At 35.8% G+C, this 21,092-nt stretch overlaps 1 protein-coding gene across 1 annotated transcript in view; it reads left to right on the top strand.

The window, feature by feature from the left end:
• The window catches only part of LOC112962653 (transcription initiation factor TFIID subunit 4-like), a 150,807-nt gene that overhangs the window by 50,033 nt on the left and 79,682 nt on the right, over nt 1–21,092 (top strand). Inside the window, exons 11-12 of the mRNA XM_026059029.1 lie at nt 15,642–15,772; nt 17,939–18,064. Coding sequence (XP_025914814.1) covers nt 15,642–15,772; nt 17,939–18,064 — 257 coding nt within the window. The remainder of the gene's footprint in view (nt 1–15,641; nt 15,773–17,938; nt 18,065–21,092) is intronic.

The raw sequence follows: 21,092 nt of genomic DNA, 5'->3' as shown, positions 1-21,092 counted from the left end.
AACTCTATTAGCTGTTCCAAAAACTTTGGTTCTGATTTTGTTTTCAGCAGAGCATGATATCTTCACAAGCTTCGAATCTGCAGCAGGATATTAATTCCCACAGCTTTGTTTTAATTCTAACTGATATCCTCTCCAACCAGATAATGTCATTTTGCTTTTATTTGGCTATCCCTAAAACGTCACGACTTGTGGAGATCCTTAACCATAAATTAACTGTCTTAGAGTAATGAAACATAATATTGGCATACTGTATTCCTTGACTTAGATTGTTTCTTTCTCTCTTTCTTTTCACTTTCAGTGTTTCTCACCAATTTTTCTACTTCAGTTTTTATTGTTGTAGAGCACTGGCTGAATGGAATAATTAAAAATGTGGCATTCCAAGAAATGAAGAACTGGTTTAGCCATATTGAATCCATTTCAACTGTCCCATCTTGTATTTTCAAATTATTTTTACTTAAATATGTGTGAGAAAAATGTATTGGAGAATCATCAATGATTTCTTTTTTTATTCTACATTCATTCAAAATTATTTTTATGTCTGTATTAGGAAACTAATTTCTCTCTAGTACGTATGTTTTTCTGAGATATTGTATTTATGTTGGTTTTCTGGCATTGTTACAATTTTCCTTTGAAAAAAGTCTCTTACACTGACAAAATAACATACACCTGTGATATTTCCTATCACACAAAATTACTACGGGATTCTCTTGCTTCTTCCAAATAGATTTTTAGGCAAGAAGACATACAGAGGTTCAGACCAATTATCATGAAATTTGAAAATGCATTTTTTGGATGCATCCAAATTCTCCTAGTCCAGGAATTAAGATGCCTACAGTTATTCTTAAAATGGCTTCAGAGTAGCTCGACTGGTAGAGTTAAGCCACTGTAACTTTTACATGTCACTGTAACAGTTGTAGGGTTTCATAACATAAATTGTTATAATTTTCAACAGAATATATAGGTTTTTTGTTATTTTTTGTTATTGCACATGTTATATATTTTTTAATTCTGCCTGATAAAATGCTGATGGTTGTTCTGTGTGATTATATTATTTCCTTATTAAGTCACATTTGAATTGCATGTCTACTATAAAAATGCATAACTTATCTGTGTTTCTGTATTCTGAAGTATATTGAATCTACTATACGGTATCATAGTGGCAGCCCAATTATATGCATATGTATGTATTTTAAATAAATAATTTGAATACTCTAGAGAGCACTTTATGTTGCTAAACTACCTAAGAACTGACTGGAATACTCCTCATGGAACCAGGCCAATAGATTTCAGAGCCTCTGTTTAAAGCATTTGTTACTATTTAATAATAGAGTCATTTTCTCATCTCTGTTTCATCTGCCTGTTTGTCGACAGTTGCATTCATGTCTGAATGAGATGAAACTGTACTATTGATCATTGCTCCTTCAAATACAGAGCAGTTCTAACATAAAAGTGTACTTATTTCTGTGGTTGGTTTACTTTAGAGGGTTTTTATAGCTGCTTGGTTTACAGTTGTTGAGAGTTCTGAAGTTTTGAGCCATCAGATTGCCTGTGAACATAATTTTTTGTTTTTACTGCACTTTTTGTTGACATGACTTCATTGTTTTCATTATTGACTTTTAACTTTTTATCCTTGAGTTGATTTGTCTTCAAACTGAAATACTCCTTTCCATATCAGTTTTCCACCAGCATCTTTCTGTCGTGACAGCCTCCTTAAATATCTGTGGGCATAACTCTCGCTTGTTTTTGGAGGTAGTTCTGACATTTGCAAATCAGCCGATGAAATGCTTGTTCTCCTGAAGCATAGCTTTGGGAAGTTGCGCATGCTCAGTCCACCTGAGCTATATTTAGAGGGGTATTTTCTTTGATGCTAGTTGCTTCTTCTCAGAAAAAGAAATTGTGTTGGGTGTTGTATAATATGAATTGCAAGTTATTGTGCATGCCAGGTATGTGGACTATTTTACAGTTCGTATAAACTTAAGTATGTCACTTGCAGAGACATGGCAGATGTAAAATTTGTATCTAAATTTTGACATCTGAAATTGTTTTGTAACTTAGTGCAGCAGTAGGTAGTTTTTTCCACTAACATGAGCAATTTTCTTGAAATGTATTTAGATTAGAAAGTGTGCACTGTTCTCAATCTTTATATCAATGCCCATACGCTTGATCATTTAGTTTATTATCTTGAGATAGGAAAAGAAAAGGAGTTTATTGTGCATGTTCAGTAGAGAATAAGTTATTTTGTATTGCAACTTACTGATCATGTTGAAACATTATAAGGCAATCAAATGTTATTTACATTTAATTATTTCATTTCAAAAAAGGTGGGAATACTTTCCCATCTTAGTATCAGCAGCAGTGTTGCCAAATAAACATAACTAGTAAGCATTTCAGCAGAAAGATAAATTATATTGTTGTTCTTTCTTTAATAGGTCCATGATTAGACTTCCTGTTCTACAAGATGTCCCAACATGTGTGGGAATGGTAACTTCAGTACCACCTGAGAGCTTGGAGTCTGCCTTTTTGTAAAAGGTAAGGCAGCTTCTGTTCAATATTTTTTGTGCATTTCTAAGGTTTTCTTTTTATTAATCTTACTGGTTCTGCAACAGAATCAGAATTATGCTTTTAGTAGTATCACCTCTAAGTGCCAGAATTGATATCATTTCATCAAGCTGTAATTTCTCAAAATAAATGAAGATAGGTTTGAAATGTGGTAATTTATGGAGAAAATGAAGCTGTTTCTTAATTCATTTTTAAAGGTTTTATACTAATTGAACTGAGAGCATGACTCTACTACTCACTCCCAGAAATATTTGGAGAATTAAAGTTTTGTTTTCACCATGATACCTTGCTTCTCTTTTATGAATGTAGTGGAACAACCTTCTTAAAAGGTCTTGCTATTTCTGGAAGGCAGTTCTGGCCTTCAGGGCCTTCCACAATACCTCACCCAGCCTCAGAATAAGTGTGCATCTGGGATTGGAATGGCTTAAAGTTCTTGGTCTCTGCAAAGGAGGGTAAAATTAAGATCATCATTCTGTGGAGATTCATTCTCTACCAGATTCATTCATAAAGTCCATCTCATAAATAGATTTCTGCTTATAAATATAGGATGTAAAATAAGAACAATAAAAAGAAAACCTTAGAGAACCATTCAGTATTGCAATAAAGCTGACTTACATTATCCCTGTAGGCAAACTCCATGCTCTAGAGATGGTACTAACGTCCCCAACTCTCAACACATGTTGGAACATCTTTGTGGAGGAGGAAGTCATTGATCAGTGAGCAGTATCTTCAAGGATCATTTAAAGGGAGAAAGTAAAAGGTAATAGTTTCTAAAACGTGTTGAAATGATTGTTAATTATGTTTATTTGGCAATTCTGCTGCTCATACTAAGGTTGTAATGTTTTCATTTCTTAAAATAATTGAAGTACATCATAAACTTCACTTTAGTCTTTCCTTTTCCCATGAGTGGAACTGTCACTTTAAAATGTTAATGTTCAGTGGATAAATATGTAACTTTCTGTTTTAATGCATTGCATTTGTTAGCCTCCTTCATTTTGCTGAGTATAGTGCATATGAAATCCAGATTATACTATGACTCTTTGGCAATTTGACACTTTTCTTCAGTGGTTATAACAGGGAGTGTGTGTGGCTGTGGTTCGACCAGTTTTGCGGTGCCTAGTGTTAAATAAAGCAAGACAGCCAAATGTTGTGAAGTGTTGAACTGGTACAAAGACATTCTACTGGTAACGAGGAGGTGACCATTTCCAAGGAAGTAACTGTGTCACTGAACCTTGTGCCGGATGAGGTACCATCTGTTCTTGCACAATAATGTAAAAATGTGAAGCTGGTATAAGCTCCTTATCATAAAGTCTGGCTACTTTGACAAAAATCAAATGACCGTGTCTGATCTGGATTCAGTGTGTACTGGTGAGTGATCTGGTGGTGCGCAGATTTAAGGAATGTGGCACAATGGCCTGATCTTGACAACTTTCCCTAATCCTGGACATGCACAGATGAAGGTGCTGACATTTTGAAATTCATGTTATGGTCTTTGGTTTACCCTTCTGACAACCTTTATAATTTCCTGTATCCTTTCTGCATATCCTTTTCAGGTGACATGCCCATCCTGCCTCTTTAAGAGGCCTCACAATTCAGCTGCTCTGCCTGGGGTCAGACTTGTAGTGGACAACTGTGATACCTGTTCAGACTTGGCACCTACAAGACTTCTATAGTGCCAGGGATGTAGTTTCTTCAGGAAAAAAAAGTATTGCCCAATTATCTGCATTGCTTACAGAAGTTGCTTTAAAACAACAGAGGCGTATAGGTAAATTCTTACACTTGGTATTACTTCAGTCCTTTTGCAGACATGATTTAGAGTGTGTTCAGTTATTGTGAGGACCATGTTACTGGATGCTGGCTGCAACCTGACCTGCTTGTCATCTTTGATGTTCTTGCAATTCTTCCCCATCTGTGTCTTTCCCGACATAGACTCATATTCATATACTTCTCTTATTTAAGCTTGAGGCCCTGTAATAGTTTAGCATCTTCTTTTGATCTTGGGCTTAACCATTGGAAAGAAGTGCACTCTTCTAGCCTGAGTGGAAACAGGTAGGGGGTCAGTCCCCAGCTAACAACTTCCCATTCTTTTCTCAAGGACTATTATTTGTGTCATTGACTTACCAGTTCTTTCTCATATGGTCGGTCCCTCTGACGGTCTCTTTTGATCTTACTCTATAGTAAGTAACCAACACAAAGAAGTGCATTGAGACATGCACTGTTATTCATAAAAATAGTGCAGATATCTTCCAGTTCTCTGCAGTCACTTTGTGTTTATTCTTGAATGTTCCCAAATATCTCTGGACATGCTTATTATTCTGTATAATATTTATGTTTTGAGAAAACTAAGATGAAAAAAAATCATATAGTTGTAATCTGTGTGTTATCATTTGACTTGTTAAGACCTGCACCTGTTTCAGGTCTCATCCCCTCCTTTGTCTTTTACATTTTCCTAGCACTGTTCAGTCACTGCAGCACAAATGACTGCAATTGGAGAGCAGGATCAGACCACAGTTCTCAAAAATCTTTTGACCTTCAGTGCCTCCCTTTAATAACTTCAGCACTCTCTCTTCCTTTGGGATATTCGCATAAGATTGCTCAATAGTATTCTTAAAGATAACTTACTGAAAGAGAAGGAATTAAAAATTAAAATTAAGGATAAAGTAATGTTAGCTTAACACACTGAGATTTTTATTTCTTCTAAAAGAAATTGGGTAAGATAGTAACATTTTAGTTGCAACAAAACAAACAACAAAACAGGGGAAAGATTAATAGTACTAAATTCTGTTCCTAGAGAGCTTACATTCTGTTTTTGTTCTCTCTGATCAAGCTGTCAGGCTTCCTTTCTGTCTGAATACCAAGTATTCTCTTATCCTTCTGTGTACACAGCTTATATGTTAATACTTCCCTGATTTGAGGCAGCTGCTTCCATTTTCCAAGTCTCCACTTACCTGTGCATGATATTGTTTGGTGACTAACTTGATTCTGTTGAAGACAAACCACCAAGGATAATAAAAACAGTCTTTAGCAATGATTAATAGCTACCTTTCAGCTATTTAATTATCTCATTCAGAGACAGAACTTTGGAAACTGGATTGTCTGGTTATATATATTTTAGGTCAGGCCTCTTCTCAAATTAGTTCTTTATTTTTACCAAAAAGTGTGAATTATGTGTGGGTTCCCAGACTTGCCCTCTTGTTGAGAATTTTTAGAGAAGTGAAAGCTTTTTGTCATTCCTATATGACCTTGATTAAAAAGCACTAATCATATAAGTAGGGTTAAACAGCTTCTTGAGATTTTTTTTTCTACTTCATGAATTTTATGTCTTGCCTCAAATCTCACTAACTTGCATAAGAGCTTTGAATCATCACAGAAAATAGGATCAGACACTTTGGCCTGGGTTCTGCATAGATTTTGTATCTTTATGGCTACTTTTCTGGCTCTGTTTTGTTAAAATAATTAAACTGGTGTGACCCCTTAGAATGGAGCTATTGTTCAGTCTGATTTGTCCTTTACAAGAATTAGGGGTATCAGATGAAATTAGGAGGTGAAAGTTCAAAACAAGCAAAAAGTGGTAGTTTTTTGCCTGATAAGTAGTTAAGTTGTGGAACTCCTTGTTTTAGGACGTTGCAGTTGCTGACAGTGTATACCCATTCAAAAAATGACTTGAAAAATTCACGGGGAAAGAATCCATCCTGAGCTATTAGATACAAAGGTAAGAAATCTAGCTTAGGATGGTCCTAAGCTGTAAATTGTTGCAGAGTTATCACTGCACACTTTTTTAATATGTTCTTCTAACAGCGTCTCCCCCTACTGGTTTTAGAGATGGAGAAGGATGCTGGACTATGTCACCCAGTGCAACTTTTCTGAACTTTTCTATGCAGTTACAAAAGCACAGTACAAAAGCATATTACAGTATAGTTTGCACTGAATAAGTTCAATCCACTAGAGCACCTGAAACAAGCTGTATGACTGGTTTTGTATGCGTACAGTCGCAATGCAGAGGTCATGAGACTTAACTGAATCTTATTTTGCTAAAATAATTTGGTTAGCATATATTTTAGAAGGGAGGAGGACAAAAAATGATTAAAAAATATGTGCCATCTAGTGAGCAATTGTTGCTGTTAAGAATTGTATGGCTGGTTATTTTCTCCCCCCCCCCCCCTTTTTTTCTTCTGCTGCATTTTGCACTGAAATGGCTATGTGTTTTGAGGACTTTCATCTGAGTTTGGGATTTATTCTTTTTTTTCTTTTTTTTTCCTTTCTTTTTTTTACATAACTGATGTTTCACCAGTTTCTCAATTTTACAAGATATTTCCTGGGGATACATCTCAAGATTGGTAATTCTGAAAAAGAACAACTGTTATACCTAAGCAAGTCTTGAGTTTTTAAGAAAACTCTCTACTTCTGTCCAGAAGTAGACTCATTAGATAATTTTTATCCTATGAGAATAGGAGTATTCTTTTACAAACAAACAAGTTTATTGAATTAATTAAATGTGTGATCTTTCATTATTTTGTAATTAACAATTAAATGGTAGTGAAATGTCATTCTTTTTAACAAAGTCAACTTATTGCATACAAAGGTGAACTAAAGGTATATTGATGAACAGAATCAGATACTGTGGTGCAGATACTGTACAGACAATCTTAAAATAGTCCTGGTTTACAAAATCTTTCCCATTCCAATTGTGATAGTTCAGGGTTGGTTTGGAGACATGGAATATGTCTTGGCCATCTGCTCCTCGCAGAAGGGGTGCTGGTTTGTACCTGCTAGAGGGAATTATTTACCAAAATTCAAAGCATTTGGCACTGGTTCTCTCTAGCTTGACAGGAAACACTCCCTAGCCCTTGGCTTCCCAAAACACACCTCAAGTTATAGGTTCCTCAGAGGTGCCTGCACAAACTACTTTATATGGATTTGTTGTTTTTTCTGAAGGCAGCAACTGAATTTGCTTGTTTCTTCTTTCTTCATCCTGTTTCCCAGTGCCAGACAGGCTTAGTAATAAAACAAATGATCATTTATTTAATTATATCTGCATTTAGTTAGTAATACTTAAAGTTAAGCTTATGTTTAAAGGACTGAAAGCAGAAGATTGCAACTAAAATTAGCATACTGTTTCTTTTGCCTGGGTTCGCTAGGTTATCCTGTCCCCTAGGAATCTCTAATCCCAGTCACCAGAGCTAGGGATTCATTGTTTGCACCATTACTCCATTTAATGAGTTCTTCCTTCAGTTTTTAATTTTTAAAGTTTATCTGGGGCTTTGGAAGCTCTGCCACACACACCCCCCCCCCAGGTGGTTTTATGCCAAGCAGCTGCCTCAGGTTTTTCCTTTGTTGCGTTCCACTCCCCCGTTCTCTAGCTTAGCTCTTGTGACTGGCTTTTCCCTTTGCCACAAATGTGCATGCAGTGTTGTTGGATGACTTTGCAGAGTGAGAACACTGCTATGTGGGAGATGCCCCCCTTTCTTAAGCTCCACCTCGTTAGGTTGGGATAAGTAAATTCAGTAGTTGCTGTTCACGGCTCTTATGGAGTCCAAGTGCTCTTAGTGTGTTAGAGTTGTTTCCCCTCGGTGTTGAGTCAGCCCCACAGTTAAGTGCTTTTGCTCAGTTTGGAATGTTTAATATAACAGTATTAGGCAAAGCACCTATTGCTCTCTGTCGATTTTATGGCCTGCTTTCCATGGTGTCTGTCATGGTGTGTCTTAGGACAAATATTACTTGTGTAGTTTTAGAGGGCAAACTGCTCTACCCTTTTCCCCCAGCTTTTTTCAGCTGTTACTTTTCAGAGGTTCCTGTATAGCATGTCTCAAACAGTGACTGCACAACTGATCATGTTGTGTTTAATTACATATCATTTTTTAGAGATTAAGGTGTTTTTAAATGTTTCACTCTTGACACCTACAGCAGTACTATAGAATTGTCACTTTCTATAATGATATTAAAATGGAGGCCTACTGGAATTTATTAAAGAATTGCAACAGTTTGATGATTTGGAAGCTTGGAAGGCTGCAGAAATGCAAGGCAAGTTGTTCCAATACTTTGCTTTGGCTAATGGGAAAGATTGCAGTGGAACTGAGGCTTGTAAAACTGTGGTTGTTCTGTTGGGATAAATGAGGAAGGGGACTTGAGCCTACAACCCAGTGTACAACCTAGTACTACTTATGCTGTTCTTCTAGATCAGCTGATGTTGAATAAGGTTAAATCAACAGTTTAAACAAAGATCTGGAAACAAATAAAGAATGTCGGATTCAGGTGGGATCACTTTTGTTTCCACTTTCTATCGTGCAAGCTAGCTGTAGCACCAGAAGAGGCCTGAACCTAAGAAGTCTTGTTCCAAATCTTTTGCCTTGACCAATATTTAACACAAAATTTAAAAAGTTGCTCCTGGTTTTAAGGTGCTGGCAGCAAGTGCTGTCTGCAATTCTGGCTTACCTGTGGTTAAGGTAACAGAGACCAACTGTGCATTCTCCCAACACTTCTGTGGAAGAGCAAGACAAATTCAAGTTCTAAATACATACTGTTTAACTGTTTAAAACCAGTTCTTCACGGTTTTTCTGTTTTAACTTTAAATGTAAAGAGATTTTATACAGGCATTCCATAATTTATCACATCAATAACCACAGTCAGATCTCATGTTTTACAGATAATTTTTTTTTATCCTTGATCTCAAGCCTGTCAGTTCTCTTAAAGTATAAATTATTAAAGTAACTTTTTGATTCTTTGGAAGTCTATCTGCAAAAATAGTATTGTTTTGTGCTTCTCAAATAGGGCAGTACTCTTCGATTTATTTCAGTTTGTTTGATCAATAAAATATAATTAAACTTCTAAAGTTCAGCAAAACCAGTACCTCTCAGATAATTGAGCAGATGATAGCACTTTTTAGAGTTTTTACTTCCTGGGACCTGAAATTTTTCAATGACAAGGTTTAGGTGCTTTTATGTTTGTAAAAAACAATCTCATGCTAGTGACCCATATGGCAATATCAGAATAATATTGCTGAATGCTTTTTCCCTTAAGGCTGTTGGAACTTATATACAAGTTCTGACTTTACAGAAACTCTTTGGTAATATCTCCAACTTCTAAATAGAATATGGTTTATTTTTAATGAAAATATTCTAATCCTTATGCTTTCTTTGCATATCTTATGTGCTGTAGAGTTTTGAATGAATGTTGACTGAATCATAGTTTGCTATTAAAGCTTCCAAATGTATAATTAAGAATTAATATGTAGGCAGATACTACTGTGTTGTGCTATAAGTGCTTGGCAGATTAGAAATTTGCTTACTTTTGAGTGTATTAATTTGTAATCCCTTGGATTTTTTGCATATAATACTGAGACTGAACTGAATGTTTTAGCAGCCATTGATGCCTCTGAGGATGAGTTGAAACAGAGTACTGCCACAAGGAATAGAAGTGTTCATGTAATCAGCCATCAATTCTTGATGGTCTTGTACAGTTCTGGTGTAGTGCAGGTCTGGCAAAAAGGCTTGAATGATGAACATGACCTTAGTTATGCCTTTAAAAATACAAAAATTCAATTTCAAAGGAGAGATGGATTGCTACAGCTTGGAGCATTGCTTTGCTCTAACTCCAATTTTGTTATTGTCCTTGATGGCGTTTTTATAATAGATCTAGGAAAAGCTCAGATTTACATTGCTAAAGTCATTTTAAAGACTTGAGTATGCTTATTACTTAAAAGTCTACATTTCATAAATGTATTATTTAAAAGCAAACAGCTTTTTTCAAACTGTGTATTTCTTCTTGTAACTGTCATGGCTTTGGTAAGCCTGTGGCTCCTTCTTGCTACTTTATATACAGATTTTGTGTCACAAAACTACAAGTTAAGATGTCCAAGTAAATTAAGGAGATCACTTAAAAATCAGAAACAAGTGTAGCTTTTTTAACAAAGGACTGATAACAGAAGTCTATTGATAGAAAAAAGCTAATCCTTTTGTTTAATCTTAAACTGCTTTTAGGATTTAAGGGGTGTGTGTGTATGAATATTTATATAAATATATATGCTTATTACATATTATGACTTTCTACTGCAGTGACCAGATGGCACAATTAAACCCAGAATCCAGAATGCTAGGATCTAAACAGAAATACATATAGACAAAGTCAGTGTCCAGTGACTTGGTTAGGAAGATATGTGACATGAGGATATGTGTCTTTTGGGATACAGTTAAGTAGGTATAGTATTATAAAATATATATTCATGTTTGTTAAAACTATAAATTATATTTCTGTTCCTGTATCATCATCAGTCTGGTTATTGTTTATTGTCATATTTTAATGAGCTCCACAGAGGTGCATCTTGAGAAGGGAAGAGATGCCTTTCTGAGTTAAACTGGGAAAAGTGTTTATGCGGACAAGATGAATGTCTCAGGAATTAGAGGATGTTTAGAGGTCAACATTATTTCCCTTTGATGGCAGACAAAACTCTAGTATGCTTTTCATAGATGTGAGTGGATGAAACTCAAGAGGACACGTAGCAGGGAAGAAAATATTAAAACTTTAATATAGAAACATACAAAAATCAACAGTTTCCAGTTCTTTGCATAGATTCAGTTTCTACTTCTTGGCATTTTCTCTGCTTTGTGAGACAGCGTCATTGTGCTATTTTCCTCTTTTAAGTATATTTGGCTTTAAGCATCTACTGAAGTGGCAGAAAGTAGAAAAGGACGATCTCTAAACAACAGTACTAGAACTTTTCTTAAGTCAGCAGATCAATAAGATGGTATGCATGACTTTTTATGCGAGTATAGTAATTGAGCCAACCTTTCCAAATGTAGATGAAATTGTTTCAGAAGCATATTGGTAATTCTTCCATCTTTGTCCAGTTCAATCCAAGTATTTCAGTAGTGTGCCAAATCTTCATGTAGTTTACATCTTTGGAATATACCCTACTCCTGATACCCTATGCTACCAGAATTTTGACTAATATAATTTAGAATAGGGAAGAAATGTCATGCTACCTGCATGATGAATGTTGTGGATGACAAATTGATTTTTTTTATTTTTAATTTATCTTTTTGTCTTTTTGTAGTCTGGTTTCTTGACACTAATTAATCCAGTTTTGTATTCTTTCTTCCTTAGCCTGTTTTCCAAAGAAAGCTGGCCTTAAATGATTGGATAATCTATTTGCCTTCTTTCTCTCTCTCTTCAGATAACTTTTGAATCCATTGATAAATCAGCAGCTAGATAGCCCCTCTGCGTGTCCCAATTGAGAGGAAAATCAACCTTCTTCTTCTTCTATATGTTATTCTAACTGGTTGTCTGGCCAGTCAGCACCCCTGTGCAGACTGGCCAGTTAGCCAAATGCATAGTTCCAGACTAGCCACAGGATGGGCTGACTTTTCCCAGCTAGCAAGCTGGACAGATGTGGACTAGGAGACATGCTAGGTGGTTATCCTAGGGTGAACTATGGGTATTGTGGGATCATATGGAATATGGGAGGGAACTGGAGCTATTCGGGGGGCAGGGATCATAGAATCATTCAGGCCAGAAGATTCCTTGGGTGATCATCTAATCCAACCTCTTACTCAAAGCTGGTGCAATACTGGGTTCAGACTGGGGTGCTTAGGGCATTGTCCAGCTTAGTCTTGAAAACCTGCAGGGACAGAGATTCCACAGCTTCTCTGTGCAAACTGTTCCAGTGCTTAATTATCCTTATAATGAAAATTTTTTCCCTATATGCAGTCAGAACCTCTGCTGTTACAATTTATTACTGTTATCTTTTGTTCTCCCTCCAGGCGTCTCAATAGTCTGGTTCCATCTTCTCTATAACCTCCCATCTCAGCCTTCTCTTCTCCAGGATAAGGAAGACTTATTCCCTCAGGGTTCTCCTCACATAGGTCGTATACTCCAACCCTCTGACCATCTTGGTGGCTCTTCCCTGGACTCAGTCAGTTTATTGAAATCTGTCTTGCACCAGGGGACCCAAAACTGACTGCAGTATTCCAGATGTGGGCTAATCAGTGCTTAGTGAAGAGGAATAATCACTTTCTTTGATCTACTGGCTACTGCTGATCTACTGTTGATACAGCCCACTATGATGTTAGACTTCACCGTTGCCAGGGTGCACTGCTGAATCATGGTTAACTGCCCACTGCCCACCAGGACTCTTGTGTTCTTTCCATCAGGGCTGCTACCCTGGCAGGCAGTCCACTCCCTGAATCATTGCAGAGAGTGAGTCCATCACAGGTACAGTACTTTGCACTTGTCCCTGTTGAATGTCATGAGGTTCCTGTTGGCCCGTTCATCAGGTTCTTCTGATTTGCAACTCTGCCCTTGAGCACACTGACCATACCACTCAGTTTGGTGTCATATGCAAACCTGATGAAGGTGCTGTCTGTCTCCCCCCCTGCAGGTCCCTGAGAAAGATATTAAAATGGGTAAGTCCCAGGACAGACTCCTGAGGGACTCTACTTATAACTGACCTCCAGTTAGTTTTCTGGAATTGAGAATATTGTGTTGAGGGATTTCAGGAGTAGAAAGTTACTGGGTTATTGCAGAGGTGAATGAGGAGGACATAGGACAAGAATCTTTAGGAACCAAGCATCTCAGGGAATGATTCTTTGATTACAGATCAGCTTTCTCAAGAGTTGAATAGGCAAAAAAAGCCACATAATGGTTGATTTTACTTAGAACAAAAGTGTTTAAAATTAGGAAAACCTTTATGGTAAAAGAAACAAGATAGTGATAGTCCTTTCTTATGAAAGGATTAAGTGTGTTCAGGGAAGTTGGGTAGCTGTAGTTTTACTGCTGAAATTCAAAGAATTATTACTTCCCAGAAAAATAATGTTTTTTCATCCGTACTCTTAGCTAGAATGTTTGGCAGAATTTTCCATCTCAAACATCTTTTCTAGATATTAGTTAATTAAATTCCATTTTTACTGGCATTTTATCTTTCAAACTAGGTTTTTTTGATTGACAGCTTTGATTACACATGTTTGCAAAACAAAATTGTGCATGCTGAAATAGGACCTGATATTGCAAGTCTGACTTGCACAAATAGCTCTTACAAATATGAGTAGTCCTACTGACTTCAAGGACTTAATTTCCATGAGTAACAGTTGCAGCACTGGGATCTTAATGCTTGTGTCTGCTTTCCATTATATCTTCAGCTTTCAGCAACTTCAGTAGAGTCCCCTCTCTGTTACAGAGAACAAATTGGGCACCAAGAAAGATTTAATTTTTTTTAGCAATAAAGCAGAAATCAGTTAAAAAGCATATATACATATTGCTAAAATCCTTAAGGTAACATGTACAATGTGAAATCAGTGATGGCTTAAGTTAGTTTAAAAGATAACGACTTCAAAGAATCATTAAAAAAATTAATATCAGAAATATGTGACATAGAGAATTCAGCTTTGGAAAGTGTGGGAATGATGTGCTGTAGTGATGTAATAAAATATACATTTAAGTAGTGCAGATGTAAAAAAAAAAAATTGAGGAAGAGATGGAGCAAGCGAGAGCTGCAGGAAACGTAATCTTTTTCATATAGCTTCGTACGAAATCAGTTGTAATAGCCATATCTCCAAACAGAATTCAGAGCAATTTTCACTTTGGGCTGTATTACTTCCCCAGTTTTCTACATATGAATAATTTTGCGCTGCACGGAGCGCTGCTGCGGTGCAGACGGACGAGACGCCCGGGCGTTTTGCTGGAAGACAGTCGTTGTCCGCCGGGGCCGGCGGCGGGCTGGGGTGCGCCGTGCCGTGCCGTGCTGTGCCGCGCGGCTCCGGGTGCGGGCGCCCGCAGTGCCCCCTGACGAGAGGGGCAGCTCCCGGCCCGGCCCTGGCAGTGATTGACTGCCCCCGACCCGGCGCTGACACCAAGCCACGGGTGATGCTCAGCCCTGCCACTTCATTTCAAATCACCGCGTTGAAATAAAGGAAGTACATATCAATATAAAACCGCTGTTCACTTGTTCGTCTTTATTTTTTAGACATGTGATGGTTTATTGCTCTTGAGGTTGGGCTGGAAAAATAGGGATGCTTCACAAAAAAATCTTTGTTTCTGAGCCTCTCAGGCTTGTGTAGGTCTGGCTCCCCCAACTCCGCAAATGAAGATTACTTTTCTGATTAGCAATTCAGGAAACACTTTCCAAAATATTCTGAAACAAATTTTCTGTAACATTCTGCATACACATGCATGTGTCGCAAACATACATATCCACAAACATTTTTAGAAGACCTGTGTTCATTTAAATCATTATAAAAAAAACTAACTCAGTTTGATCAGAATATTTACCATCTTACAGTAGGTCAAATCCAATAATCCTTGCAAAAGGCATCCACTATGTTTTTTATATATATAATTTATTTATGTATACACACGCGCACACACACACACACGCACACACGCGCGCGCGCACACACAGTTTTCTATCTGGAAAACTGTGAGTCCCCCTGGAAGTACCCATGTATATATGTGTTTGCAGGACTAGAGCATAGGGTAGTATGTATGTACATACCTCTACAAATTTGTATCCAGTACTTACTAAGTATTCTGATAAATTTAAGAATTCTTAAGTGCTATCCATGTTCATGTTTTAAGCAACTTTGGGGAAATTTTTTAAATAACTGTAGTTAAAATGACTTTATTTCCTCATATTCAATTAACAGTTGTTTTCTAAAGAATTTTTATTATTGGTAGTATGCTGATAATGTAGGTTAAGGTATGCAACAGTATGCTTTGGGAGGCAGCCTGATCTCATCAACACTGAAATTAATCTGGAGTAATGCTTCTGAAAATAAAGGAATTGTTTTTTGTTTTTTGGTATAAAATAATTGGGAGCTCAGATTCTCTCATACTCTGTTGTACTTTGTTTTGAGATACTGGGATAAACTGCAGTGAAGTTCATAAATTTTTTCTAAGTGGAAAGCAACAGCTCTGATTTCTCATTTAAAACTTTAAAATGACATCACACCTGTTTTCAAGAGGTCATGAATGTATCACCAAAGTTAGATAAATATATACTGTCAAGGATTTTTCTGTTAAGATAAATGAAACTACGACTTTTTTTTTTTCCTGAGGGGTAAGCTAATTTTGTTTTGTTTTGTTTTCCGTTTTAGCTAAAAAATTAGGAATTACTGATGTGCCAGCTGAGGTGGTTACTTTTATTTCCCATGCAACACAAAACAGATTAAGAACAGTGATAGAAAAAGTAACAGTGATAACCCAGCACCGTATGGAATCACACAAAGTAAGTGTGCAAAGAGAAGGTACTGAATGTTATATAATGACACAGTATAAGCTATTTCAGAAATCGAGTTTTTTTCTTAACACACTGGAGATGTTCTGTGTTCATTTTGCGTGCAAAGCATGTTTTAATTGCAATTTTGTCTTCCTTAAAAAATAGAAAGTGGTAGAATGAGGGCATTGCTTGCCAGTTGTCTGTCTGTCTTCGAATGTCTGTAATAGAATTTGTGTCTAGAATTATGTTTTCATCCTTTTCTGTTAAAGTACCTAGTATGGAACATTTGTGAAACTATTTCTGCTCATGGATTATGGCTAAAACTGTTGCTTCTTGGTGTCATCTTTTTTGATCAAGATATCCATTAATTGAATTGAAATTGGTATCTAATATATATAGGTATCTAATTTAAGAATTTTAAATATTCTTGGCTGTGAGAAATACTAATGTTTACTTTTGCCATCACAGCGTGCTAAAAAAGTTCTGGCCCAAGACATAAAAGCTTTAAAGAGTTCAGTGATAAGATGCCAGGAATGAAGCTAAGAGCGCTGTTTTTAGATCGGAGGAAAATGCTACCACTTTGTCTGAAACCAGCAACCCAAGAATTCAGCTGTAAATTCTTCATTGTAACTAAACAATTATATTCTTTTTGAGAAGATCATTTCAAGTTAAAATGCAACTCTTATTCTATTGCTAGTGATTGTGTTCTTGCAGAAAATTGACATAATTTAGATATCTTAAACCAGAGGAAAAATTTTAATAAGCTACAAAGCAGTTTGAATTCAAATAAACCAAACATCTTTACTGGTAAAAATGAGATCTCTTTGTTGGTGAAAATAAGATGCTAATAGCTGTTAAACTGATGTAAAAGTAAGATAGAAATTACCACGGTTGAAGAGTGTGTATGTCTAAGTTGTGCTTAGATTCCTTTAGTGTATCTCAAGTAAATCTTTTAGGGTACAGGTTGACTGTTTTAACCCTGTTTGTTTGTTTGTTTGTTTTGAAATCCTGCTCAAGCACCTGTGGACTGTATCTTTGTCCACCTGCTTCCCAAACCTGGATCACAGTAGGACTAATACTGTGTGGCATATGCAAAAAAAATTTATCTTTGGGGTCTGCGACTAGAATGAACATTAATGTGACAGAAAATGGATTAAAAACTAAAGAGGCCAGGATGCCTGTATCTTACCTATATCTTTCCTTGTAATTAAGGGATTTTTGGAAATTAATGGAAATTCTTGAACTAGAAGTAATAACTTCTTGTTTTTTTTCCCAATATTCTTCACCAACTTCAGCTAAGTATTTAATTCCTCCTTTCTTCTCCCTAGGACAGTGCCAGAGAAGAAAACCCTTTGCTAGTCTGTTTTGAACCAGAGATGCTTTTAAAGTAACACTTCATAGATTCTTAGAAAAAATATCAGTATTGAGCAGCGTTGATTGAACCTTACCATTCTCATTGTTTTCTGTATGTTTTTTGGCTAATGGTATTTGATTTAATAGCCTTGGCGCATGAAAGGAAAATATTAAGCAGATAAATGAGGTGAAAGCAATGTGGATAACTTATTCTTGTAACTGACATCCTCAGAGTTCCCCATGCAGCTTCTGTCCTAAATTCTTATTGTTTTGGGGTACTAGGAAAGCATGCATGCTCTTAGCCTTCATAAAGTTCTTCGATTTTAATTGTAATTACATGCTTATTTTCAACTCAGCTTTAAACTTCAAATGTTTTTGTGGTACTTCATCTTGGTCATGTCTGTTACTAATTCAAGTTAAATACAGGAATTGCAGTTATAACCAGGCTTTATATATTTAGATTTATATCTAGGACGTTTAGTAATAAGATTACACATCCTAGGGTTTTTTTTTTTAATCAGTAAATCTTGTTTTTATTTTTTTAATTCTTTGATATCTCTGGTGATTAATCAATCCTTATATATTTCCAATTTAATAGATACTAGTAAAATAATCAAATTCTAGCTACAGTATTAAGCATAGGCTGGTTTCATTGCCTTTTTATAACATATTACTGTGTCATTAGAGTTAAAAAAAATATATATATATATATGCTCTTTTTTGTTAGTACATTGGAAAAAATTTAAGGCATAGTGTTTAAAGTCTTGCTTCTCTCTTGAGGAGAATGAATGTTTTTCATAAAATGTTATTCTCATTTTGCAGGATGATGAATGGTATGAACAAGCTACAGATGTCCGATCACAGCTAAAGTTTTTTGAACAGTTGGAACGTTTAGAAAAGCAAAGGAAAGATGAACAAGAGAGGGAAATCTTGCTAAAGGCTGCCAAGGTATCCGTCTTTTTCTTTCTTTCTTTCTCTTTCTTTTTTTTTTTTTTTTTTTACTGTTGTGACACCACACCTTTAATTTATGAAATCGTGTTAATTTATCCATGGTGACTCCTGACCTGACTGGAATGCTCCAGCATTCTCAAGATAAAATTCTAAATATGATGAGCTCTTGTGAATAAAGGAGACAATGGCTAAAATTTTCAAAATAGCATAGTAAAATAATTTTCACAATTGCCTTTGAAACTTAATAGATTCCAGGGTTTCTATACCATCTGAAAATCATAGCCTTTTCCTTTGGTATTTAATCACAACTCTGTAAATTGTTATGGATTTTCCAGGGCTTTTTATTTTAATTCTTGATTTCCTAGACATTTTTGAAGACAGTTAAGTTTTGTTCATTTGTTTGTTTTATTTTAAAGTAAATACTACATGTCCTAATGTACATAAAATTGGTGTTCAGTCACCTCTCTAACTGCATTATTTAATTATTAATTGAACCATGGCTGTCATCAGTTAACTATCAGTTGTTCTGGATTTCATAACCTCAATCTACTTTAAAACCTGTTATCTGTGTTATTTGTATTCCTTTGTGATGTTAATTCCAAAGACTACATTTTCATACATGCAGTAGAACAAACTAATACAACATTGTTTCAAGAACATATAGGTACAGATAAATATCTTATTCGTAACTCCAAATTCATAATCTGCAAGTAAATTTATCCTTTAGTTAACTTGATCTTAACTATTCCTTTGTTGCCTTGCATTTTCACTGAATTCTTTATTGTACATTGTGAAGAGATTATATAGAACAACTCAGTGCTCAGTTTTAACACTTAGTTTCCATGTGCCATTGATGTTCACAGATGGAGAGATTTTTTTTTCAAAAAGCTTTTCCTTATTTCAGTAATTTGTTTGTCAATTTGGGTATTTTAATCTCTTATTAGTTTTATTCCTGTCCTGTGCTCTTTCTTCATCTGTTCACATTGCTAAATATTCCATAGATTTCCACACAACGTTCATCCCATGTTTAGATGGAAACAGAATTAGTTTTCTTTTCTAGTGCTTGTTTCTGTAGCCTGTTTTCTCCACTCAGTGAATACATATTGATGAGTTACATTTTCTTTTCTATGTCTGTTGCTTCTTGGTGGTGGTGGTGTTTTTTTTGTTTTTTTGTTTTTTGTTTTTTTTTCCAATGGACACTGAGAAAATATAGGAATTTGTATTCTTTAGCTGAGGAACATTTCCCTGACTAGGCAAAGCCTTGAGCAGCCTGGTCTGAGCTTGAATTAGATGACCTCCTGATGCCCCTTCCAACCTGAATTACTTTATGATTTCATGTTCTTTGGTTTGGTTTTTTTTGTTTTGTTTTGTTTTAGTCTTGAGTAAACTAAATTTCTGTGAAGTCAAAATTTAGTGAATAAGTACAACAAATATTAGAAAGTCTTCTACTTGATTAGAAGAAAACATCTTCATGAAAATAATGAATGCATGAATCAGCTTCATAACCAGAAACTGATAGGAAACAGCACGATGTAAATATTTCAGTGTGGTATACTAGAAATATATATGATGATGTTTAAAAAAAAAAAAAAAAAGTAGCCATGGAAGAGCAATGCTAATTTATCAGTATTGATGTTTAAAAAGTGAAGTTAAGGATATTCTCAACTTTCTGGGACGTGCTTATACAATGTTGTGATTAAGTATAAATGCCAGTTTGGCAGTGAACTTAGTGTTTTTCCTTATGGAGTATTCGGCTTGTTCTCAACCATTCTGTTCCTATGGATTCACTGCCTATTACAAGAATTTTGTAGGACAGTGTTCAGAGTTTGGCAAAATATGATCAAATTACTAATTTTTTTTCTAACTAATAAATTGTTCATGATTTTTCTTGGCATCTAGCTTGCGGTCCAAATGCAAGGTCACCAGTACATTAGCAGAGGGGATTGTTAAGATCATTTCAATTCCTACGTACTAAATCTTTACCCAGTAATCTGTGCATCAAGCTCAAGGATTTCTGAGCTACAGCACGTCTGTATATTGGAAACCTCTGGGTGTTTTGGCTTCCTTTTTTGGTCTTTATGAACTTGCCTAGTTGTCTAAGAAGATCTAAGTCTTTGCAGAAAGGATACAGTAATTGTAATGACACAATTATTAAACTGACACAGTTAAAATCTGCCTCAGCTGCCCTGCTAACGAGTGATAAAGATCTGTAACCATTTCATGTCTGTTTGTGGCCTGCTGATTGATATTTGTGTCTGCAAGGAGGGGAATGATTAAATTGGCTCTGGAGACTGAAATACTCACTGTGCAAAGAAGCTTCTCAGATCAAGGTGCCTTATGCTGCATTACAGTATAAAATAGCTTTTATTATTTTCTTTGTAGCTGGTATTTATTCTTTGGCTAAATGGAGGGCATCAGTTTGTAGAGCCCTAACTGTGGGGCATTCTGGGCGTGCTGAGTTGGTACCATGGGAAGGGGACTTGCTTAGGCTTTGAAAGCGTTTTGTCTCCCTGGTGTGACTCTAGCAGAACGAGTTCAATGTACATCTTGAGTTTTGCTACTGTCCGTCTGTAGCTGTATCATCATGTTGTGAGCTGTTGACTAGTGGCACTTGTTTTCTCCAAAAAATAATCATCTTGTATGCTCAATATCTTAGTGAGGATATTGTCTTACTAACAGGGTTACCACTACATGTAGGCAATGTTAAGTGTTGTGTCTTTAAAGGTTAGAAGTCTTGGGATTTTAAAATGAAATGAAGATTCTAATTTTTTTTCATAAATGCTTAAATCTAAAAATCAGAAATTTGTTCTTTTTTTAAAAACTTCAGCTTCTTAATGAGACTTTTAGACAAACAGAACAACCTTTTATCTTGTACATGTCTTGACATGTTATTTAACAACATGTTTAATTTAAAGGTATTCAGCAGGATAACTTTAGGAAGTTTCAAAATTGCCTACTAGTGGTACCTAGGCTACTGTCTAGTATAGAATACAGGTTTAACTTGCTCAGTGAAAGCTATATTTTA

This window comes from Apteryx rowi, unplaced genomic scaffold (genome assembly GCF_003343035.1).
Source record: "Apteryx rowi isolate R43461 unplaced genomic scaffold, aptRow1 scaffold_1, whole genome shotgun sequence".
NCBI classification, from domain to species: Eukaryota; Metazoa; Chordata; class Aves; order Apterygiformes; family Apterygidae; genus Apteryx; species Apteryx rowi.
This window is presented reverse-complemented; position numbering and strand designations above follow the sequence as displayed.